Here is a 26,231-nt window from a genome sequence, read left to right as displayed (position 1 = left end):
AGTTGCCAGCGATGCAGAGAAGCAAGATGGGCATGCCATACTGAGAAAAGTTACTAAGCTACAGGGCAAAGCATCGATAAGAAATATGCACCAACATAAATGTAAGAGTTAGCTAGTAACAAGCCCCAGCTTTTGGCTGAGCATTTATAATATTAAGACTGTGTGGTAGTTTGGAAGTGGGTTGGTGGGACAGGAAAACTCCACCTACAGTATTTGACAACTGGGGAGATGGAAATGGCTGGCTAGCTAGTCTAGCTGAATTGACGAGCTCCAAGTTCAATTTGAACCCTGTCTCAAAAATGGTAGACAGTAACTGAGGAGGAAAGCTGAGGTTTGCCTCATGCCTCCATATGTACATTCACATGTGTATATACAGAGAGGAACCTGAGCAACCACCTGCTCATCACTAATGATGAAGAGAAGCAACAGATGTTTTGAAACTTAAGAGAGACTGGGAAGAGAATCAAGTATTTATTCCATCTTTCTTATGCAAACTAACCTTTGGGTAAACAAATAGGAAGAGGGCAAGTTATTCTACTGAAGCTAACAAAAGGAATGATAGGATTACAGTGGTGCCATTCAGTAACTCCTATTGAACATCTATGGCATTATTAAATGCCTGTTAACTCATAAGAGAGACTATAAGGTATTATGTATCACTTGATGTAATACTAGTAGTACTACTGGTAAGTTTTCTAATGAAACAAAGTACCTAAATCCCAATGGATGTAAAAACAAATGTACAGAAAACAACTGAGTGATGTTAAATACTCAAGGATTGTAATCAGCAACATCTGGGAAACTATGGCAGCCTATTGGCTGTCTTCATAAACTAATTTCAAGAGAAAAATAATAGAAGAGGATTCTGCAATATGTGGGTGGCCCTTAACTGGATTTTGATGCAAACAAAATTCCTACAAAAACTAAAAATCTGGTTAAGAAATTATTTCTGCCGGACGGTGGTGGCGCATGCCTTTAATCCCAGCACTCGAGGCCAGCCTGGGCTACAGAGCCAGTTCCAGGACAGGCTCCAAAGCTACAAAGAGAAACCCTGTCTCGAAAAACCAAAAAATAAATAAATAAATATATATATAATGTTTCTATTTTGGTGTAATAATGATATCTGGTGTGTCTTGTGTTCTTTTTAAGACAAAGCATACAGCCCAGGCTGACCTTGCCTCTGCTTCCAGGGTCTGACATTAAAGGCATGCTCTACCATATCTACCTTTGCTATATGCTTTAGGGCATTTTTATTTTTAAAAAGTAGACAATAACAGCATCATGAAAATACCTTTAAAAAACTATGGACGAGGGCTAGAGAGATGGCTCAGTGGTTAAGACCACTCACTGGCTGCTCTTCCAGAGGTCCTGAGTTCAATTCCCAGCAGCCACATGGTAGCTCACAACCACCTATAATAGGATCAGTGGCATCCTCTGGAGAGCAGAGGAACATGCAGATAGAGCTAAGCACTCATACATAAATAATATGCTGATATATGATTAAAACTTTCCACAATAATTTTAAGATACAAACCAAAATACAAGCCAATCCCACCTGAATTTAGTAGAAGTCACTCATTGCTAAAATATACACAAATGAGTAGAAAGATGCAAAATAACATTAAAATAACAAAAATGAGGCTGATGATTTCTAGGTCTTAATTTTTGGCCTGTTGTTCGAGAGGCAACAACACATTAAACACACACACACACACATACACACACACCGCTATTCTGTCAGAGCAGGCCATTCAGTTATATAAAATCAAGCTAATAATTCATTAAGTAAAGTTCAAAAATGCCATTACATTTCAAAAAGATTTTCCTTTATTTAAACTCATTTACAGCATGCAGGTTAACTTAAAATTGTATGGCGTCTTCCCAAACCAATTCTGTGTGAATGGAACTCTAAGCACTGACAATACACCAGCATATTCCACAGGTAGACTCAGACTCTCTTCTGTTACCTCAAGTCTAACTGAGAGTTGCAAATAAATTCAGTTATGCATAGTAGTTAGTTTCCTTAAGTTAGGCAAATAATTTAATTGATCACCATGAATAAATACTACTCTTATTTCACCGAGTTTCTTTTTCTGAACCAATTACCAATACCACTCAGAAGGACATTAATATATCCAGTCACAAAAAAAGACACTGCAAATTAAAATATTTTCAATATTCTAGATGATAAAAAAAGTCCATTTCAAGTGAATGCTATATTTAATGACCTATCATAGCAAAAAAGAGCAGTTCAGTTCACTAAAAAGAAATTTATGAAATTCTTAGTATAGTTTATGAAAGTTTGAAATTATAAATAGAAAAGAAACATTAAAATTTAAAAAAACCTAACAATGTGTTTTCTTAACAACATGCTAGTCACAATTCATTGTGTTACACAGCACCAATACCCATGATACATTTTAAAACTACTATATTCAGACAAAAGAGGATTTTTTTCCTTTATGAAAACTGCCAAAGCAGCAAACTTTCACTTGGAAAGAATGTCCTTATGAATGCAGCCAGATGTCAGATGTCTTTCACAGAGACAGTGATGACCAGAGGAGCCGTGCACCTTACTTAACCACGACTTACACACACACCTTGCTGCTTCAAGGTTTCACTTCAATTTGTGGAGTGTTTCTTTCGATCATAAAAGCAACACAATCATTAAAGGCTGCAGACTACAACAGCAAAGATTTTGACTGTTAAAAAAATAAATAAGTTTATTTTTCAAATCAAAATTATTATAAAAGTGGAAATTACAATAGTTAAGGAAATAGAAAAATAAGCCAATTACGATCTGAGTCTTCTGACTATGGCTCCAAATTTAATAATACAAATATCTGTATATAAAACTTTTCCAAAGATTCTGACAGCCAGATTCTAACACAGAACTTCCAAAGCTCCTCTATCAACTGAATAACCTCAGATACCCCATTTCCTGTGGATTTCTGCTAATAGGGTTGCAGTTACCCCAGCACTGAGGAAGCAGATGTTGAAATCTTTCCCTGTTACTTTTATAGTTCCTTAAAATAAACCTGATTTGAATTTAATCATCTGAAAAATGAGTGGCAAAAATAGGTACACACAGTTTTAATTACAAAATTATGCACTATAGCCAACAATCTAACTTTTTTGAGGATTATTAGTGACTTGCAAACAATTTATTATTTCTAACCAAACAAATTATAGTGTATGACAGTGTAGCAGGTGAAAACCACCTTCAAGATTTCAGAGCAGAATTAACCATGTATTTTTAAGTTTATGGTTTATCTGTCCTATTCACAATTTTTCTCAATTTTCAAAGGCTATGAATTTATAACAGTCAATGCAATTATTTAACAATTTACAATTGTTTAATTCTATAATGTCTTAATCCATAATATTTCCTAATATTAAAGATGACATTAGCATCTGTCAATTCTTGCTCTAGCAGGCAGGTCTAACAGAATGAAGCAGGGCACTGCTGTCCCATTAAGCTATGTTGAGTGCAGGAGTAGAAATACATAGTCATTTCCACACTCATCCTTAAGATGAGACTTGTTTTTGACATGTAAAATACTTCTATTTAAAGTAATATGCAACAGGAATTTCATGAGCTAACAGTCAAGCAGCCTGCTCAGTCTTGAACTCCTGGCTAGACAATCACAGGTCTCAGTGTTCAATGTTTTCAGAGGCCAGCTTCAGAGACTCCAGAGACTCTGATTTCATTTCAAGGGATATTTATTTTTAAATTTATTAATGTTTTTGTCTTTGTTTTTTGAGACAGGGTCTCTCCTGGAACGTAATAGATAGATCAGGCTAGCCTCAAACTGGCTGATATCCACCTGCCTCTGCCTGGGATTAAACATGTGTGCCACCATACCCTGCTCAAAGGATTTCTGAAATACAGTACTCACTGATTTGATATATTTTGTGGCATGTAGTCTTGTAAGTGGTAAAATTTAAGACATTTAATCTAAATATTCCATATTTCCTTTAAAAAAAAAAAAGAAGACATTTAGTAGGAAAAGAAACCAACAGCAATAGCAGCTAGGTAATGTAAACAAGATTCAAGACACAGAAAGGCATGGAAAGGAACACAGTCCTGTCATGGAGTTACTCGGCACAGTGCAGACACAAAGACAAACCGTAATAAATAGGCCGCAGCTGTAACTGTCATTCCCTTCTAGGACATCAACATTGCACTCTAGTGTTGGGAAGCAGCAGAGTTTACAAGAGTAGATAGGAAACAGCTGTACAGGTTAGGAATAATTTACACAGTAAAAAATCAAATGTCTACGATCCCAAGGGGGTAGAGGTTAGAGTTATTGAAAGACTGTTTTGATTTTATGTCCTCTTCAAACTTCAATTACTTTTCAACACCTGAAATGGGAGAAAGCAGAGAAAATTTTAGTTTTAATAAAACTCATGTTTGAGATAATAATGAAGGATGAAAACAGGAATGACTTAATTTCTTTTAAAAATACTTTTCAATTAGAATTATGTGCGTAAGTGTCTTGCCTGTATGGGCACCACATGACTGACTGGTACCCATGAAGTTCAGATGAGGGAGCCCCTGGAACTGGAATTAGGTATGTGGGTAATGGGAAAGGAATTCAGGTCCTATGCAAGAGCAGCAAGCGCTCCTAATCAATATGTATCTCTCCAGCCCGATTTCTTTCTTTTACTTATTTTTTTTTTAAATATTTAATTTTTTATTATGTATACAGTGTTCTGTCTGTATGTATGCCTGAAGACCAGAAGAGGGCACCAGATCTCATTACAGATGGTTGTGAGCCACCATGTGGGTGCTGAGAATTGAACTCAGGACCTCTGGAAGAGCAGCCAGATGTTCTTAACCGCTGAGCCGTCTCTCCAGCCCCTTTTACTTATCTTTTAACTTGATCATTTATGAGCAGGACAATACATACAAGGTCAGCCCATCATTTCTTTTCATCCCTAGTAATAAAGCCATAGGTGGGCTGATATATGACTAATTTTAATAAAGAAATAGAGCTGGGCATGGTGGCTCAATCGTGTAATCCTAGTATTTGGGATTTTTAGGAGGAAGGCTTAACCATGAGTTGGAGGCGGGGCATGGGGAGCATGGAGAAGTGGGGAAAGCAGGCTTGTCAATCTTTTAAACATGACATTCTTAAATCAAAGAACCACTAATTAGCAGCAGTTAGTTACAAATATATGTGGCTTAAATAAACATAAGGAAGTGCTGGGGAGATGCCTCATTGGGTAAAAGTGCTCACTTGAGTTTGGATCCCCAGAACCCACGTGAAGCAAGGTACAGGAGTGCATGCCTGTGTATCGTAGGAGACGTGAGAATGTCTGGATGCTGTCGGGACAGTTAGACTGGAATGTGCAGAGTAGAGTCTGTCTCAAACAAGGTCGAGGACAATGAATGACACCTAGTGTTGACCTCTGACTTCCACAAACATGCTGTGGTACGTGGGGGCCTGCAGACATACCCCCCCCAAATACACAATTATCCTCAAGTGCCTGCATTTAGTAAAATCCTGTTCACAGTGCTATGTGACAGAAGACTGGTTATGAAAAACTGGAAACAAAACATACTAACACTATTACAAACTATTACCACTGCCCTAAATGTATCCATATTTTGAAATGTTTTTCTCAAAAATAAAAAAAATTATCTTCAGGATATTTAACTTTTCAACAACAGTTCATTAGTTATCTATCACAGTTTAAGATACACTGGAATAAGAAATTAAAAGGCTTGAGGGATGCTGCTCTTGCAGAGGGCCTTAGTTCAGATCCCAGCACCCACTGGGTGGTCCATAGTCACCTATAATTCCAATTCCAGAGGGGCTGATATCGCTGGCTTCTGTGGGCACTACACATATACACACAATTAAAAAATATTAATAAAAATAAGCCAGGCGGTGGTGGCACACACCTTTAACCCCAGTATTTGGAAGGCAGAGGCAAGTCGATCTCTGTGATTTCGAAGACAGCCTGGACTACAAACTGAGTTCCAGGACAGCCAGAGCTGTTACACAGAGAAACCTCGTCTCAAAGAACCAAAACCAAAACCAACCAAAAAATATTAAATAAAAAATGACCATCCTTTGATACAGCAATCAACAAACCTATCAGCAATTATACTTCATAATCCATTTTCAGCTCCCGAGCAGCCCCCCAGCTGAGCCGGCTTTCTCCCTATGTGCTGAACTGCCAGCGTTACACAAGTAGCTGTACACACTTAACAGATCATGGTCTACTCTGTGCGAATGAAATGAGTTCAAGGCTTACACATGAACTTTAACATGAAAACAGCTCTGAAGATAGAAACGTCAGCTCTAAAACTCCCTGCTCTAGGAAGGCAGAAGGGGCAGCTTCTCTGTCATGAAAGCTTGCTGCTACATGATGACACCTTAACTCAGATAATCCTCAAGAACTGTTGCCATCTTATTAATAAATGAGGGTTGAAGTCAGTTATTAGTCCAAAGTGGGCAGACAGGACATGGAGTGTGGAGGGCACCTCTCAGTGTAGGAACATTACGCTATCTTCTGTGTCACTATAGCATAGCTCAATCAAAAATGCTTACGTTACCACCTGGGCGCCTGTAATCCCAGCACTCAGGAGGCAGAGGTAGGCAATCTGTGAGTTCAAGGCCAGCCTGGTCTACAAAGTGAGTTCCAAGACAGCCAGGGCTGTTACACAGAGAAACCCTGTCTCAGGGGTGGGGGGGTTGGGGGTTGGGGGGTGGAGGTGGGGATGCTTACATTATGGGCATGGTGGCACACAACTTTAATCCCAACACCTGGGAGACAAAGGCGAATGGATCTCTGTAAATTCAAGGCCAGTCTGGTCTACACAGCAAGTCTAGGCAAGCCAAAACATACAAGTGAGACCCTGGCTCAAAAAAAAGAAAACAAACAAAAAGCTTACGCTGTATCAGTCAATCTACATTCATATATAATGAATAAAGGAATAACCATTAGTCACATATAGTAAATAAAGGAATAAACACACATAATTAAACACATCCAGAAGGTAGCATACATTCATGGTAAGGGGTATCTTGAGTAAATCACTCTCACTAAAAGGGGATAGATATATTCTAGATTAAAAGAAAATTTAGGGAAAAAATAAAAAGTCCTACATCATGCCCTGGTTTAGAATAGCTTTACAGGATATTAACAAGAAATAGAAGGGCTGAGGGGTATAGCTCAATGGCACAGCCCTTGACTAGCAGGTACAAAGTCCTGGGTTAAGTCCTCAGCACCCCAAGAGAGAGGCACAAGAGAAATCTCAATTTGGATATTAGATAATATTACACATATTAATTTTGTTAGATGTGATTGTTATTACAGCTGCGCAAAAAAAAAAAACACACTTATTTTTCATGAATCCATAACTTACTTTTATAGTGAATTTCAAAGGGATTAAAAAGGAGAATGAGTTAACTTTTCATGTGTGTGTTGTCTGTCGTGTTTGTAGAGGCCAGAGGGGTAATTTGCTTCACCGATATATTTCTTAGACACAGGACATTTTACTGAACCCAGAACTCTGGTTTACTAGCTGGCTGCCCAGTGAACTCTGGGGATTTCCCCTCCTCCAAGCAGGGTTTACGGATGTGCACTTCCTTGTCTACCCTTTACATGGGTGCCAAGCCAAATTCAAGTCCTCACGCTTCTATGGCAGACATTGAGCTGGAAGAGCGAGCCATCTGCCCAGCCCAGGAAGAATTAACTTTAAAAAAAAGTTACTAGCTCAAGTTCACGAATGCAACAGGCTGACTGCTGCCAGACTGACACTTCTAAACCCCACACTTTTTATCTCTCACTAAAATCTTACACTAGATACTGCTGCTTTAATCTCTATTCAAAAGTTAGAGACAGTAAAATGCAAAGTGTCAAACAAAACCAAAATAAACCAGCTTTAGCATTTCTCAGAAGCAGTAAGAGTTTACCATCTCATAATTATCTAGTATTTTAAGTTTTCAGCTTTTGTCTGTGTAGTTTTTTTCAAGACAGGGTTTCTTTGTTTAACAGTCATGGCTGTCTTGGAACACTTTGTAGACCAGGCTGGACTAACCCACAGAGATCCACCTACCTCTGCCTCCAGAGTGCTGGGATTAAAGGAGTGTGCCACCACACCCAGCAAAATTTCAGCATTTACTGTGGGACTTCTGTAGCTAAAAGTCAGACTTATGGCAATGTGTCATAAACTATTAGGTAGCTATTTATTAATGAATGTGATAGAGAACAAAGTTTGAGGTTATCACTAAATTAGAAAGAAAGCTATCAAGTACCACATGAAGAACACGTGCAGTATGTTATTTCCAGAACCTTAAATTTCAAAGTTATAGTATATAAAGAAAAGTCCTCAACTACTACTACTATTACTACTACTACTACTACTACACACACACACACACACACACACACACACACACACACACACACACACTCTCTATACAAAGAAAGTCCTCAAATGACATCTCCTCAACTACTACTACTACTACTACTACTACTACTCACACACACACACACACACACACACACACACACACACACACACACACACACACACACTCTCTCTCTCTATATATATATACAAAGAAAGCCCTCAAATGACATCTTCCTGCCAGGAACAGATGACAAGCCTGAATTTGATCCCTGGGACCTACATGGTGGGAGGAGAACAGAATCTCCAAGTTGTCCTCTAATTTCTACACACAACATGAAGACACATATACATCAAATAAGTAAGGAAGAAAAGAAAAAAGAAAAAGAAAGAAAAGAAGGAAAACTCAGAAACCCATTAGAAAAATCAACTCACAGGGGCCGGATAACTCAGTGCTTAAGAGCAGTACCCTCTACCAGAGGATTAGGATTCAATTTCCAGCACCAACATGGCAGCTCACTGCCTATAACTCCAGTCCCAGAGATCCAACCACCTTTCTGACCCAAAAGGGCACTGCATGCATGTGGTACACAGACATACATGCCGGGCGGTGGTGGTGCATGCCTTTAATCCTAGCACTTGGGAGGCAGAGCCAGGAGGATCTCTGTGAGTTCGAGGCCAGCCTGGGCTACCAAGTGAGTTCCAGGAAAAGGCGCAAAGCTACACAGAGAAACCCTGTCTCAAAAAACAAAAAAACAAAACCAAAAAAAAGCCTTAAATAACGTTTACTCCTTGGAATTCCAGTTTGGGGCATCTTCAGATAGTAATCTAAAGGATGCGATAGTATAAAAGACACTTCACATTTCACATTTCATTTATATAAGTTTCAATTTTGAAACAAAATTAATGTGCTTTATTAAATTTCTAGTTAAGGCAATATTATAAACCAGGGCATAACCATTAGGTAGGATACAAATAACTATTTTAAATGATCCAACGAGAGTTTAAAAACAACATAAAACTGAAAATACAGAGTATCTGAATCATGAAACAGACATAAGAAATCATGTCAAGTTACTTTCATAAAACCACACACATTTAAAAAAAAAAAATTCTGATCCTAATGTGAAACTAATCCTAAGCCTGTAGCTCAGCACTTCCACAAATAGTGACAACTCAAAAGCCAGGCCCGAACCCACACCTGCGATGTGTCAAGGATTACGCCTGCTTGCCTCCGCCACCTCGAAGCGCCACTGGCTGGTTGTTCTGAACAACTGTGCCTCCTCCACGAACTGCAGCAGGGTGAGTTGGAGAGGCTGCTGGATGCTGTCCAGGACGGATGGGTTTTGCTGTGTGACAGACAATGGAGTTAGAACATGGTTTAACAGTGACTGCAGTGATTACTTAGGTTTCTACCCATTCCCCAGTATTTCCATGTATTAATTTCTTTTTGTATTTTTGTTTCTTGATCTCTTTTTCTTGGTTATTTCCCATTCTTCAGAAATTATCAATATAATCTCTTGTCTCTAACAATCTTTCAAAATATTTATCGACTACTTGTTCATTTTTGAAGTAGGTTTTCTCCATATAGCTCTAGTTGTCCTGGAACTCTCTATGTGGACTAGGCTGGCCTAGAACTCTCAGATGGGTAATTTTCAGAAGTCAATTCTCTTATACCTATGGGATTTAGGGATCAAACTCAAACCATCAGGCTCGCACAGGAAGTGTTTTCATCTGCATGCTGTTACAATCTCTTTTTCTACACCAATAATCATTCTAATACATGAATAACTAAGTATGGCTGCTGTCTCTCCTTTCTAGAAATTCTCTTCTACTTTCCTGGTGTTTACCTAGACAAGTCATTTAATAAGGTATCCAGTGAGTGTGGCTATCTCTTGGTTTCTATCTTCCTTCCCAACACTGTCACTTTTTAGTAGTTTAGAAAATAAAGAAAGGAAATACTGTCCTGACAAAGCATGATAAAGGAGAAAATGCTTTCAAGTTGAAGGACAAGCTACTTGGGCATCATGTCAAAGTTTGATTTTGTTTTTTGTATATTCTACTAACCAATCTGTGCAGAGTGCCCCCTTCTGGCCATATTCTTTGACCGGACTGCTTCCTTTATCCGATCTACTTCTTGCTGATAGCGTTTGCGGTCACGAGATGCATTTTCTTTGGCTTCTTTCAGGGCTGACTCCAAAGCTTTTACTCTCTCAGCAGTAGCTCTAAGTCGCTTTTCTAACTTAGGAAGTTCGCAGCGAAGATCTGCATTATCACGTACTAACTAAAGGTATACAAAGAAAATATGGACAGCCTTAACAAGATGATTTAAGAAAATGAGCATTTCATAACTGCAATTTAGAAAAGTAAATAAAACTACATTTTCTATTGAGCTTTTCCATTTAGGCAGCATCATGTGAAAACACACACTAGACATGTATCTCACAAAGCACACACTGTTTAGTTATTTGTTTTGAGACAATAACCTAGAATAGCCTCAAACTCACCCTGTGGAGATGAGCTTAAACTTCGGATCCTGACTCTACTGAGTGCTGGGATTAGAGGCATCATCACCACACTAGGTTTTCTGTGGTGCTGAGGACAGAACCCAGGGTGTCCTGCATGCTGGGCGCTAACATCCCAGCCCTGTTCATTTAATTATTTTTTCATTTTTTTATGGGGCTGATTGACTGTAATCTTTCTGTACCTAGGCAGACAATAAAGTAGACCACAGTGCTAGTGCAGTTACTTCCTTCAGTAGTACAACTCAGCTGGTAAAGCAAACATCCCTTTGGGTAGGTTTTTGAGACAGAGTTCCACGTATCCCACATGGCCTCCTATTCATGTAGCGAAGGATGACCTTGATCCTCTGGCCTCCATGCCCCAGTTGGGATTACAGGTAAGCACAGCCACATCCAGTTTATGGGGGTGCTGGGTATTGAACCCAGGATTTCGTGCATCTTAGGCAAACACTACTAACTGAGCTTAGTCTCCAGCTTGCTCTTTAGGCATATGAAAAGCCCAAGTAAATACACTAATAAAAAGTCTTTTAACTTTATAGTGGTGCAATCACTGAGTTTGTAGTAACAAAGTTGTATTTTTAAAAATTGGCAAAACAAACATACACATGCCTGTAAAAAATATGAATTGCTCCTTATGTTACATTATGTATTTCAGAAAGATCAACAAAGAAAAAGACCACGCTTTAACTATAAAATATAGCCTTTCCAATAAATTTACAAGAAATTTCAACCTTGAACTCCTACAGAGGAAACAAGGGTATTTCATACTTTTCATAGGATTTGTATAATAACAGGGTTAGTAAAAACATGTAGTTCATACCTATAACCACAACATTTGGGAAACAGAGGCAGGAAGATTGTTGAGTTACATAATGAGACTCAGGCTGAGAAAGTAACAAGTGAAAATGTGAACTTCCCAGCAAGTTCCTGGTCTCTGTATAACTGCTCAATGAACCACTGAGCAATGAACCAAATGCTAACGGTTCAGGGCTCTGAGGGTTAACATGCTTCCTACTCCCCCAGTTATGGTCTGGAATGCTGCCACAGGACGCGCTCTGTTACCTGCTTGTGCACTTTGGTCAGCTGCTCCAGGTTGTTCTCCAGGAAGGAGATCTTCTGCTTCTGGGCAGCACTGCCACCAGTGTCGTCAGAGTCAACCTCGGCACTCTGAGAGGAGGGTGACAAAAGCAGAGTGTGCAGATCAAACACCGGGCTTTCTCCACACGAACACGGATGCTGCGAGACGCACGAAGCACGCCCACGTACACACACTTAATAAAAGCCCCCCACCGCAAGCACTCCTCAGGCAGCCCTCGCACTATGAGGTCACCTTTTTCACCCGGGTAGCCAGGTCCTGAACAAAGAGCTTCCGCAGGTTGTGCAAAGTCTGAAGTTCTTTTGCCTTGAATTAAGAATAAAGACACCAGTCTTACATTCACAGTAACTACAGCAGAAAAATCCAAACACACTCCCCAGTCCTATTGATTTTCACATTTTCTTACCACGGTCTCCTCCAAACCCTTCAAGTCTTGCCTTGCTTGCTCTCGTCTGTCTTGCATAACCCTAAATTGAAGCAACACAGGTACATGTTTTCAGCTTTGACTCTATAAATCAGTTTTATCTAGCAAAAATTAAATCAAAATTTATTAAACTCAAATAGAAAGATGCTCATATTTCAACAACAGTTTGTGTTTGCCCACGCTGTATCTTTCTTTTTCTTTTTTAGTTTTTTTTCAGACAAGGTTTCTCTGTGTAACAGCTCTAGCTGTCCTGTAGACCAGGCTGGCTTGAACTCACAGAGATCCGCCTGACTCTGTCTCCTGAGTGCTGGGATTAAAGGCGTGCTCCACCACAGCCTAGCTGTGCTGTATCTTTCAAAGAAATCTGTATGTATATATTTCAGTCTTTTTTTCAATATACAATTGATTAGGGAGAAACAGCCCTCATATAGCAATGGAAGAGATCAAACAGTATGTGGCAGAGTTCATATAAGGGATGGCTTAAATTTTTATTCTAAAACATGCTACATATAGTATACTGTTAATTTATCCAAAATAACACTCATTCAGTGGAAAAATTTGTCTGAAACTGAAATACTTCATATTACACAAAACTGCAGCTGCAATTTAGCAGAACCCGCTGTGCTGTGGTGCTGGGACTTAAACCCAGGGCTTTGTGCATGCCTGGCACATTCCCCACCCACTGGACAACATTCCCAGCCCTCAGCAGAACCTTTATGCCATTCTTGCTGAACTAGTCTTACAGTTTAACTATCCTAACCATCATAGTTCATTTGCAAATCATTTCTTAAGACTATGGAAGCCTGTGGAAGACTATTATCATGAGTTATCTACCTACTCAGACTCTGGGGAAAAAGTAACTCATAGTGAATGAGGAAAAGTATGGTGAAAACTCTCTGTTCAAAACCTTAAGTCAGAGGCTGGAAAGGTGACTTGGCAGTTGAAGCTCTTGTCACTCTGACAGAGGACCCATTTGATTCCCGGCAACCACGTTAACTGAGACAGTCTGTGGCTCCAGTTCTAGGGGATCTGTTCCTCTCTTCTGACTTCTGTGGGCGCCAGGCATGCACATGGTGAGCATGCATAAATCTGGGCAGGCCACTCCATACACATTAAGAGAGACAGAAAAAACAAACAAAAAACCAAACCAAACAAACAAACCAACAACAACAACTAAAAAACTCAAAAAAAAAACTTTTTTAAAAAAGCCAAAACAATGTCCTTTTTATGAAAAATCAAATTTGACAAAATGTATTAGAAATATATTCTACAATTTTCTAAATTATTATTATTATCAGATTTTAGGATTTTTTTTTAATGATAGATTCTGAAGTAATGTAGACACTAAGAAAAGAACAGGCAGTCTGAGAAACAGGACTATAGTCTTTTTTTTTTTAAGATTTATTTATTTATTTTTATTCCCCTTTCTTTCTTTCTTTCTTTCTTTCTTTCTTTCTTTCTTTCTTTCTTTCTTTCTTTCTTTCTTTCTTTCTTTCTTTTTCTTTCTTTCTTTCTTCCTTCCTTCCTTTTTCTTTCTTTGTAAAGATTTGTTTATTTATTATATATACAGTATTCTGTTTGTATGTATGTCTGCACACCAGAAGAGGACACCAGATCTCATTACAGATGGTTGTGAACCACCATGTGGTTGCTGGGACTTGAACTCAGGACCTCTGAAAGAGCAGTCAGTGCTCTTAACCTCTGAGCCATCTCTCCAGCCCTTTTTAAAGATTTATTTATTTATTATGTACAGTGTTCTGTCTGCACATATCCCCATGGGCCATGTGGTTGCTGGGAATTGAACTCGGGACCTTTGGAAGAGCAAGCAGTGCTCTTAATCTCTGAGCCATCTCTCCAGCCCAGAACTACAGTCTATGTGAGAACTTGCTTTCACTACAGAACAAGTACGTGTCACAAATGAAGCAAGGCAGAAGGCAGCCATGCCCTGGGAGTGCCTGCAGTACCTTGTACTCTAGGCTTTAGTCAGGTGACACTCACGTGAGCTCGTGCAGCTTCCGGCTCTTCTCCTGGTCCGTAGCTTTCAGCCTCTCGTGCTCCACTCTTAGGCGTTCCTGCTCCAACACCATCTTCTGGTTTTGGCTGATGGAAGAATAGAATACAAGACTCAACCTCAAAGGTGTCTGAATGTCAGCATCAAAATTGAACCTTTGGGGGCTTTGCTTTTTGAAATTACACATTCCTGTCCAGGAACTTGAAACCTTCCTGCATCAGCCTAGGATTACAGATGTGTGCCACTACACTGGGCTTGAACTCTAAAATGCTCTATCTCCTTTGCCAATTGGCCAGGACCTCACTGCTCCGTTCTCTAAGGGCAGGAAAGGGAGGGCCTGGACCTTTCCATCACTTGACCATCTGAGATCACTGTTTTCTGCTCCCCTAACTTTTATCTTCACTCTCATCAGGTGTTAGAATCAAGAGCCACCTCCCAGAACGCTGTCATCACTATTCTGTTCCTTCCTTTCGGTTTTTTACTCCAATTATCACAGACTTCTCTATTGTTTAGTCTATGTATGTGAAGCTAGGAAACATGGGAAGAGAAGAAATGGCTTCTAGATAGAAGACAATGACTATTTAAAAACAAAGAAACATCTCCATAGTTTTCTAGGATGCCCTTCTCAAACCTCTTAGAAGCTAGTAACTATCTCTCCACAAATGAGTTCAAGCTGGGCCCCTTGTTCCCTTTCCTCTCTTTTAGAACATATTCAGATCAAACAGTCTAAAAAATATTTTCAAAACTGATCTGAAACTTGGGAAGTGTTACTAAAAAATGTGAAAATAAATCTAATTTTGCTGAAAACAGCAGGTTTCTAGTGAGACTGTGTCTGTCCGTTAGTACCCAATGAGCTCCTCCTGTCTGAACAGTCAACCTTCTGAATTAGCACTGGGCAACGCAGAGGCGGCCAGTGCAACACTTACTCTTGGAGATCGGTGATTAGTTTTTCCTTTGCTTCAACTTCATCTCTCAAACTACTGATTTGTTTTTGGTGAGTTTCTCTGTGACTCTGGATCTGCTGTTCAACAGCTTGCTAAATGAGTTCGGAAGGAGAAAGATATTAAAGTTAGACTAAGTCAATAGCAGTGGTGGATTAAAAACCTTAGGACCCGCTACAGCATCACACTTGCCTTCACTTCATTTGCAGTCTGAACCTTGTTTAAGTGCTCTTTTTCCATTTCATGGACTTTCTCTGTTTGGGTGAGAGAGAGAGAGAGAAAGGAAAAAAAGAGGACCAAAGTGAGCCTGAGATTCCTAATAGAAACTGTAAAGCAAGCATGTTCTATAAGAACTTGGCCAAATTCTCCACGTTCAATAACACTAGGATACTTCATTGCCAAAAATGTATGGATATCACAAAAGGGAAATGAAATAGTTTCTAAGTGTTGCATGTTAGAATTTTCTTTTTTCTTTTTTTGGTTTTTCGAGACAGGGTTTCTCTGTGTAGCTTTGCGCCTTTCCTGGATCTCACTCTGTAGACCAGGCTGGCCTCGAATTCACAAAGATCCGCCTGCCTCTGCCTCCCGAGTACTGGGATTAAAGGCGGGCACCACCACTGCCCAGCGCATGTTAAAATTTGCATATACACACCTACTCCCTCCCACGCATACAAGAACTCTGTGGGAAATCCCTTGAATTGCTATTTATACTCAATACAATTTTTCTTTTTCAAAACATGTATGTTTCGGCCACATATGTTCATATGGATGTGTTTATCTGTGTGTGTATGTGTCTGGAGGCCAGATACTCCTTAATTTTAAAAAAGTCACATTGAAGTAGATAATTTATTTACTATTCCAAATTATCTATTTTCTTTCAGTGGGAATATGTGTACATCAATTTACATTAGAGTAAGAATATGGACACAGCAATTGAAAGCCAGTACCTTGTGCTCGAAGTTGGACCAGTTCCTCCCCAAGAGAGTCGACAGACTCCTCTAGCTGTCTCTTCTTCTGCTCTACATTTTGAAGGTATTCGGTCAGTGACTTGATTTTGGCTTCGTGCTTTTGGGGAAAAAATACCGAACATACATTGTGCTGTTAAAATGTACCACCTGAAACCTGAGACACTGCTATTCCTGACCCTCCCTGAACAGTTCCAGGGTAGGACCTACCATTATGTATCAGGAAAGACAGAACACTGGGCCCTGCAGTTCTGCTCATCCATTTTGTCAGTCACATATTTCTAGGTAATTTCCATACTTAGGATGTTCATGTTAAATCATTCAACTACACTAAAAAACAGCTACACTAAGAAAACTAGGTCTTTTGTTACTGAAAAACACAGAAGCTTGTGAAAACCTTTATAATAAAATTACACATGTAACTTTTTAGGAACTTGAAAACCATTCTGTAGCACATACTTGGGAGATGCGGAGCTGGCATGCTGCTAACTCCTTCTCATTTTCTTCCATTTTTTTGTTGCTCTCAGTCTGTGTGCTTTCTAGCTGTTTGCAGCGTTTCACCATGGTTTTTACTTCCGATTTCATTTTGCTAATGTAGAGCCTTGCAACAGTGAACTCTTCGTCTATCATACCAGTGCCCTCCGGTTGCTGGGAGAAAAACATGAGGTAGTAAGTTAAAGCTAGAGCCGAGTGGTAGCAAACATCCCAGTACTTGGGAGGCTGAGGCAGTCAGATCTCTGTAAGTTCAAGAACAGCCTGCTTTACAAACTGAACCAACTGAGAACCTGTCTCAAAATAAAACACCACAAACACCACCCCCTTTAAAGAACAAACAAAAAATACAAAAAACAAGAACAAAAACAAAAAAAAAACAAAAACAAAAAAAAAAAAGGAAAGAATAAGTTAAAGCTGAAATTGTTCATTGTCTATTTTCCCAAATTAGGCTTGTTGGCCAGCCAGTCTAGGCAGTCAATGAGACCCTTGTTCCAAAACATATGTGTATGAGCAGGTAGATGGCCCCACAGGTCAAATGCTTGCTGTCAAGATTGAGGACTGAGGTTTTGAGCTGCAGAACGCAGGTAAAAGCTCAGCAGTCACAGTGGTCACTGTGAATTCCCAGCACTCAGGAGCAGAGGATCTCTATGGCAGGAAGCTAGCTAACTGAGCTCCAGGTTCAGTGAAAGACCCAGTCCCAATAACGAAGGGGAGTGAATAAGGAAGACACCTGATGTTGATCTCTGACCTCCATACACATTCACAAATACACATATTATTTTCAAAAAAGTATGAAGTGACAATAGGTCAATTCATTTATGAGCTTTCTCTCCAAGCTCATTTACTACTGTTCTAATCAAATACATACACAAATAAATAAAGACGTTTAAAGACTTTACCATCAATATCAACATGCACATGTATGATGTGCTTAAATGCCAATGTGCATGTGATAAAGTACATGAAGTCAGTTCTCTCCTTCCACCATGGGCTCCAGGGATCAAATTCAGGTTATCAGGATTATGTGGTAAGCGCCTTTACTCACTAAGCCACATCACCAGCCCAGTGAGGTGATTTTGAAGTGAAAACCTTTACACATTTGAGGAAAGAATCCAACATGGCCCAATGAGGTTGCTTAGTGAATACTGTTTCTGTGCCTGTTACCCCCTCTTTTCTCATCTACTGAAATCAGAATTAAGGGGCTGGAGAGATGTCTCAGTGTTAAGAGCACTTGCTGCTCTTCCAGAGGAGCTGAACTGGGTTGCCAGCACCCAATTGGGGCACCACAACAGCCTATTAACTCCAACTCCAAGAGATCCCAGACCCTCTTCTGCACTCGAGACACATGCACACACATGGTATACACACACAAATTAAAAAAATAAAATAATCTAAAAGTGTAGTTAATACCACCTGCCATACATGGTTATGAGGATAATAGGTATGAAAAGAACTTTGTAAAAAAAACAAATAGCAGGACTGAGAATATAGTGTAGTTAGTAAGACACAAAAGTCTGAGGATTTTTTTTTAAACCTACATTAAAAATACCAAAATTCAAAACAAAACACAGCCAGGTGTAGTGGGAATGTAACTGTATTCAATGCTTGGGAGGAAGGTAGAGGAGAGTCCCCGTGGGAAGCCCCAGATTCCACTGGGAGACTTACTTCAAAAACACAAGGTAAGGCGCAAAGAAAAAGAAAATCCCAAAGTGAATGGGTGCTCAGGAACAACACCCAAGATTCATCCCTGACCTTCACACATACCTGAAAACATGTGCATCTGCACTGCACAATAATGCACACACACAATAAACTAGTAAGCCAAAGGGTGAGCTGTACACAGAAAATTATATGTAATATTCAATAACCCTATTACCTTCACATCATTATTTCCTACAGCAATTCCTATTTCTGCGAGGTCTTTTAGCAATGATGCCATCATTTCGGCTGCTCGTTTCTTCTGATGGTTGGTCATTTCCTTCAGTTTCTGAAGCTCAGCATCGATACTTGCTAAAGTTGCCTGCCGGAGTGAAAACAGTACAGACGAGAATCTTCAAATATTCATCATAGTCTTTATAAAAGCATTTATTTTATTTATTTCTTGCTTTGAGATTCTTCATCTATAATGAATGATGAGGTAGCTTCTAGTTCAAGCTTAAATAAGACTTCAAACTATGTAAAGTAGGCATGTTCTATTCTTATATCCCAGTAAAAGCAGGTATAATAATAAATGTATCATTAAGTTCCTCAGATTGGATATTTTCTACATAGAAATGGGGAACTTCAGTATTAATTATGTACTACTGTCATCTACTACTATATTTTGTTTATCTTTTGAAATTAATGTTTGGAATGCTATTCCCTGGTTTTGGACAGCTGCTTTCTATGCAGTTAGTATGCTTCCTTTATTTACTTTGTATATGCTCACTAAAGAGAACTTACCTAGTCATAATTATTATTTTTACTACTATGATATAAGCAATTACCTAAAAGCTAATGATGAATCAATGTTATCAAGCTTAATTACTCTAACTGTACATTAAAAATAATACCTGGTTATCAGCTACAAAGTCATTACATTTGGAAGAGTACAATCCAATTTGGCCCATGTTAAAAATGACATATCAAATATCAAATGTAGCATTTTAAATGCAATTTATTGTCTTTTAGTCAATATTGAGTACAGGTGCTATCATTTCAATTGCTTGCTGCTTCAGGTGGTTGGTCATTCCCTTTAGTTTCCGCCCATCAGCAGAACATTTGTTCTCCCAATTTATAATATACTAGCTCTCCTCCAGGTTTCATAATTCAGCATGTTTCTATCATAATCAAACTGCCAGGTATTTTCATTAATATCTAAACAACAATACTGCTTAAATATATAAGCAACAAAATCTGGTGATTTCAGCTCCACATCTGAGCTACAAGCACAACTGTCTTAAACACCAAAACCAGTGGACAGAGGCCCACCTACCGCCTCTAAGATTCACCTGATGTTTTACCAAACAGCAATTAGGTTTGATAAAATAATTCAACCAGGGAAGAAGGGGAACCTTCTTAGATATCCTTGTCAACTAACTATGACAAACCTAACTGTTAACTTTCGAAATTAAAAACAGAAAACGAACTCATCGGGAGCAGTAATCCTTTCATTTAAAAGCTCTATTTCTTTTAAAATGTATTTTATGTGTATGAGTGTTGGTGGTTTGTGTCCCCCGACGTGGATGCTAGGAATCAAATCTGCTCTTGAAAGAGCAACAAATGCTTTCAACCACTGAGCACCTTACAGGCATTAGTTCACAGTAACTCAGAAGAAGTAAATCTTTTAAAGGTGCTATTTGATACCACTTCAGGAGGAGTAAACCTTTTTAAAGGCACTATTTCTTAGTATTGACTACTTTCTTTCAGACACAGATAGGAAAGATATGGCAAGGCACCAAAATGCAGGCACAGATAGGAAAGATATGGAAGGTACCAATACTGAATACAACTAGGAATTGATTTCTAAGCAGAAAGTATTAGTAACTGAAACATGAGACCAGTGTTGTTCAAATAATAACAGCTATCTACTACTTCTGACGTCACTCCAGGAAGTAGGTATCCCACACAAATCACCACCTGCTACAGAACCATGAGGTCCTATTCCTTGTGTTGGGAAGGTATGAACAGTCAGTACTCTAGTAAGCAAACCAATAATTATTCAGAATAATGTATCCCATGACTACTCTGATAACTCAATTACATGGCATTTCCTCCCTCCCTCCCTCCCTCCCTCCCTCCCTCCCTCCCTCCCTCCTTCTCTCTTAGTTTTGCTGACAGGGCATCACTATATAGCCCAGGCTGTCCTTGAATTTGCAGCTATTTTCCTGTCTCTTCTTCTCCAGTATTACAATTAAAGACACATGCCACAACATCTGGCTACATTTATTATTTTTTAAATGTGTATTTCTTTTTTAAAAATATAATTTATTTATTTTTATTTTATTTGCATTGGTATTTTGGGGCATGTATGACTGTGTGAGGATGTCAGATCTTGAGTTACAGACAGTTGTGAGCTCCCATGTATGTGGGTGCTGGGACTTGAACCCAGGTTTAACCCAGGTTTTCTGGAAGAGTAGTCAGTGCTCTTAACCACTGAGCCATCTCTCCAGCCCCAAGTGTGTATTTCTTAATTTGAGTTTGATCATCTGATAGTTTTACTAAAATATATATTACTATTTTTTCCTAACATTAGAAATAGCCAACATTGACCTTTGGGGAAAAAAGAAAGAAAAAGAAAAGAAACAGCCAACATAATTTAAATTAACAATTAAGTTACATATCAATATACTTTTAGGAACCAAAATTATAACCCTGTTGCTCTACCTCTTAGGCTTTATATGTAAGAAGTGAGAGTGAGACCTGAGTGTCTTGAGGGCTGATGTTACTAATATCTTAGGCATACACAGGAATAACTTACTTAAATAACTTTTCATTTAACATAACTTGTAGTTAAGTATAAAGAAAACAAAAACACATCTTACAGATTTTTGATTTAATTCATCACTAAGCAATTCATATTCCTTGGTTTTGTCTTCAACTTCCTGAGACTTCTGATCATAGTTAACAGCCAGTTCCTCTAAGGCTTGTAAAACTTCTTTGACTTCTTCTTTAGAGGCGTCATTTTCTGCCTGGAGGCGATTCAGTTCAGCTTGCATATTATCTTGATCCCTTCTGGTTGATGCCAGAAGCTATATGAAAGAGTAAAACGGAATTTTAACAAACTTGTGAGAAAACATTCATTCGTGTCATGATTTACAAAAACAAGAGAAATGAAGAGTAGCACTATTAAAGGTACTGATACTGTATGTGTGGGCACTGTGCTACATGTGTAGAATACAGAAAGGAAGAAAAGTAACACTCTAACTTGGAGGAATCTACTAAAACTGAAGTCCAGGAAAATAAGGGCAATACAAGGCACAGTTTAATAGCATAGACAGCAGATCACTTGGTACCATAGGAAAGAGCTATCTTTTTGGATAGTATTCATGGAGAAGTTAGTGAAGAAGTAGAGTTTAGTCATGTAAAAAAATTAAAAAAAAAAAAAAAAAAGATTCTAGACTTGAGAGTACCATGTACAAAACCTCAAATCCAAAATGAATAGTTCTTTAAAAATTTAGATCTGGCCGGGCGGTGGTGGCGCACGCCTTTAATCCCAGCACTCGGGAGGCAGAGCCAGGTGGATCTCTGTGAGTTCGAGGCCAGCCTGGGCTACCAAGTGAGTCCCAGGAAAGGCGCAAAGCTACACAGAGAAACCCTGTCTCGAAAAACCAAAAAAAAAAAAAAAAAAAAAAAAAAAAAAAAATTTAGATCTGGGGCTGGAGACATGGCTCATCACTTAAGAGCACATGCTGCTCTTCAGAATATCTGGGCTCAGATCCCAGTACCCATGTCAGGAGGAACACAATTGCTTCTAACTCCAGTTTCAGGGAATCAAATGCCTTCTGCTCTCTCTGGGCACCAGGCACACACTCTGTACACATGCATACATGCAGGCACTCACATATACATTTGAAATCAAAGTAAATCATCTTTAAAGAACTTAGATTTGCTTTAGGAAACTAAGTGTGGCCTCTGAGTTATGCCTCAGAGAAACATTTCAACACATTCAAGTTTGAACTGGAGAGAAGACAAAAGATCATCCAGGTCAGTTACTTTTCAGCAAAGACATTTGGAAATGCAAGGGAATGTTAGTAGTGGTTATTAATAGCACTGGGGAACAGGAATCATAAATGCTATATGTCCCACAGTACATGGACAGAACAGCAAAGAAATTATCAACCCCCAAATGCTAAGAGTCCCCCCAAGAACAACACTATGGTTGAAGTAATGAAAGACACCAGGCATGGTGGCACACACCAGGAGGCTGAGGCAGCAACACACACTGAGGTTAGCTTGGGCTCAATGTGGAGTTCCAGGCCAACTAAAAAGCAAGACCGTGTCTCCATACACCAAAAAGATAAACCGATGAAGACTGATTTTTCTGAAGATGGATATTTCATTCTACTGAAGCTTATAGCCTTTTCTATTCCTTCAGGCTTTCAAAAAAGCCTTAAATAGGGACTATTTTCCAATTATCTCCACTATATTGGGTGAAATAAAATAAGGATCCAAACTAACTCCTAAGAGAAACATGGGAGAAATGAAATGAAAAGTAGCACAGACTGGGTGTAGGAAGACAGCATGAAGGAGTAAAAGTATGTTTATTCATGTGACATTCACATTCCCCAAAAAAAAATCACATTGAAAATTACACAATTACTAACAACTGTGATGGCTATTCTTGGTTGTCAACTTGACTATATCTGGAATTAACTAAAACCCAAATGGCTGGGCACACCTGTGAGGGATTTTTTTCCCCTTAATTAAATCGTTTGAAATGGGAAGACCCATTTCTAGTCCAGATCTTTCAAGGTGAGAAGACCGACCTTTAATCTGGGACACACTTTCTACTGGACATGGAAGAAGGAACTTTTTACTCTTGCCTGTTGGCCCTCACTGTGGCTGCTAAGTCCATTCCTCCCAAGTAGGCATTATGGCCTACTTCTTTGCAATTCTGTTGTTGCAAACCAGCTGAGACATCCAGCCTTGTGGACTAAACAACTACTGGATTCTTGGATCTTCAGTTGGTAGACAGCAGTTGTTGAACTGTTGTTGTTATAGCCTGTAATGTATTCTGATAAATCCCCTTTAATACACAACCAACACACACACACACACACACACACACACCTCTCCACCGCCATGTTGCAGCACATAACTCAGCAGCCTGAGATATGAACACACAATATATGTGCATCCTCAGGCCTGTAACACCAAAGAACTTTGTTTAAATATCTGGGCTCATGTTCCAAGACTACTGTATGTTATTAACTACAGTGTTTTTAAATTTGCATACAAGGTTTTCTGCTGTTACAGAAATAAGGTGATTTAATTATGGAAAATAAAACTTCAAATATTTTTCCTACCATCATCTCCCAACATGTAAATATCAAATTTATGGTAGTATTTGCGTGTGTGTGGGGGGGGTCCCCAGGGTACTCTTAAGGAGTGAGGGATAAGAGATTTATATAGAAATATAGAGGGGAGAGGGAGACAGATAGAAACACAGGATAGCCTTGGGAGGGCCTGGATCCTTACCCACTGGCCCCTTTTGTTTGTAAAGGGCTTTTTAAAAGAATGCCAAGGGGTGGAGCAAAAGACCTCTCCCTAGTACAGCCAAGTGCAGACCCTTCCAAACACCTGGTAACCACCTATGTGGTCAATCCATTCCCTTATGCAGCCCTGCTGGGTAAAGCAAGCTCAGATCTCACTAGGAAACCTCTGTGGGCTCCCACAGGTATTGTTTTAGAATTTATTATTATTATTATTTTGGTTTTTCAAGATAAGGTTTCTCTGTATAGCCCTGGCTGTTTTCAAACTCGATCTATGGATCAGGCTGACCTTGAACTCCAGAGATCTGCCTGTCTCTGACTCCTGAGGTCTGGGATTGCAGGTGTGCACCATACTGTCTTGAAACACCAAAACCAAACAAACAAAACCTGCCATGAGTTCCTGTCTTAAGTCATAAAATTGTTCAGTGAGTTTTGGCTTGGGATTAGGACAGAAATTTCAGCAATTATGAAATGGCCCTTAAACATACTTCTATCGTTTGTTTGTACTACATATTTATGCTAAGTGCCATTCTCAGCATCAACCATGAAAAAATCAAGACACTGAACAACTCAGTGTTGAAGATGCTGTATTCTGCAGTATCAAATGTGCAGCCAAAATTTAATTCTTTATATAAAAATGGTGAAGCACTCATTGGTATTCAAATCTACTTTTATTTTTAGTAGCAAGCATAAATGCACACCAAAGAACTGTTCTAAAATGAATTTCTTATTAATTTATTATAAGTAAATGTTTGATTTATATATCTATTATACTGGCTGTTTCTTTGTTGTTTTTAAGACTGGGTTTTTCTGTGTAGCCTTGACTATCCTGGAACTTGCTCTGTAGATCAGGCTAGCCTTGAACTCACAGAGATCAACCTGCCTCTGCCTCCCAAGTGCTGGAATTAAAGGTGTGCACCACCACCGTCCAGCATGTTGGCTTTTTTTTAAAAAAATGATTTATTTATTTTCATTTTATGTGCACTGGTGTTCTGCCTGCATGTATGTCTGTGTGAGTATGGTGATATCTTATTTGTGCTGAAATTGATTTTATTTGTATGTTAATAAATAAAGTTGCCTGGAGGTCAAAGCTAATAGCAAGCCATAGCAGAAGTTTGGCAGTGGTAGCACATGCCCTTAATCCCAATCACATGACAGGCAGATAGATCTCTGTGTGTTCAAGGACATAGCCAGCATGGAGACACACACCTTAAATCTCAATACCAACCATAGAGGACCTGGAGGTCTGTATAGACAGGCAATGATGAGGAGGTCATGTGGTTGGGTTTACAACCAATGAGAAGGCAGAACAGAAAGTCAATAAAAAGACAGATACACAGGAAGTAGGTCTCTTTCTCAGGGGAAGGATGGCAGCGGCAGGAAGGGTAAGAAGGCAGTTTTAAGTCTCAGCTCTTAGCTACTGCTCTGACCTCTTAGGCTTTTAACTCTGCATTTGGCTCTGTGTTTCTTATTCAATAAGACTGTTACATCTACATGTGAGGGTTTCAGATCCCCTGGAACTGGAATTACAGACAGTTGTGAGCTGCCATGTGGGTGCTGGGAATTGAACCCAAGTCCTTTGGAAAAGCAGCCACATCTCTTAATCGCTGAGCTATCTCTCCAGCCCATGCTGGCTTGTTTTATGTCAATTTGATGCAAGTTAGATTAATTTTGGAAGAGGGAACCTCAACTGAGAAAATGTCCCTACTAGACAGGCCTGTGGGCAAGCCTATGGTCAATTTTCTTGACTGATAATTGATGTGGGTGGGAGCTGACCCAGAGGAGGTAGTACCAACCCTGGGCTGGTGATCCTGGGTGCTATAAGAAAGCAGGCTGAGCAAACCATGATATGTCAGTCAGTTAAAAAGCCCAAAAGCATACGGTCCAGAATTTCACTACTGTTGTTTCTGAGAAAGGATCTCACTTATGTAGTCTTTACTGGCCTCAAACTTGGAATTCCTCTGCCTCAGTACCCCTATTTCTGACATTACAGGCTTATGTGGACTATATGCCACTATACCTGGCAAAAAATAAACATTTTATAGAAGCTGTCTTCTCCTTTCCATATAAGAGGAAATCCAAACTTTAAAACCAAACCACAAAAAGCATCTAAAAGAGGAAATCAGTCTCCGCTTCAATACATGGCATGATTTATCTCATAGCACACTGACAAGCATGCACACACCACTTCACAACTTTACTGGTGTAAGGCATAA

The 26,231-nt window shown here is 39.2% G+C and overlaps 1 protein-coding gene across 1 annotated transcript in view; it reads right to left on the bottom strand.

Annotated features, from left to right (window-relative positions):
• Positions 1–1,804: 1,804 nt before the first annotated feature.
• The window catches only part of Kif5b (kinesin family member 5B), a 50,193-nt gene continuing 25,766 nt past the window's right edge, over positions 1,805–26,231 (bottom strand). The window contains exons 14-26 of the mRNA XM_006973911.4: positions 21,346–21,552; positions 18,699–18,842; positions 16,787–16,975; positions 16,310–16,427; positions 15,555–15,616; positions 15,348–15,457; positions 14,409–14,510; positions 12,393–12,453; positions 12,221–12,292; positions 11,953–12,057; positions 10,436–10,652; positions 9,570–9,717; positions 1,805–4,365 (exon numbers count right to left, since the gene is read on the bottom strand). Coding sequence (XP_006973973.1) covers positions 9,587–9,717; positions 10,436–10,652; positions 11,953–12,057; positions 12,221–12,292; positions 12,393–12,453; positions 14,409–14,510; positions 15,348–15,457; positions 15,555–15,616; positions 16,310–16,427; positions 16,787–16,975; positions 18,699–18,842; positions 21,346–21,552 — 1,518 coding nt within the window. The 3' untranslated portion in view covers positions 1,805–4,365; positions 9,570–9,586. The remainder of the gene's footprint in view (positions 4,366–9,569; positions 9,718–10,435; positions 10,653–11,952; positions 12,058–12,220; positions 12,293–12,392; positions 12,454–14,408; positions 14,511–15,347; positions 15,458–15,554; positions 15,617–16,309; positions 16,428–16,786; positions 16,976–18,698; positions 18,843–21,345; positions 21,553–26,231) is intronic.

The sequence above is a fragment of the Peromyscus maniculatus genome, chromosome 5 (genome assembly GCF_049852395.1).
Source record: "Peromyscus maniculatus bairdii isolate BWxNUB_F1_BW_parent chromosome 5, HU_Pman_BW_mat_3.1, whole genome shotgun sequence".
Classification (NCBI taxonomy): domain Eukaryota; kingdom Metazoa; phylum Chordata; class Mammalia; order Rodentia; family Cricetidae; genus Peromyscus; species Peromyscus maniculatus.
The sequence above is the reverse complement of the archived record's forward strand: the minus strand, read 5'-3'. Positions and strand labels throughout refer to the sequence as shown.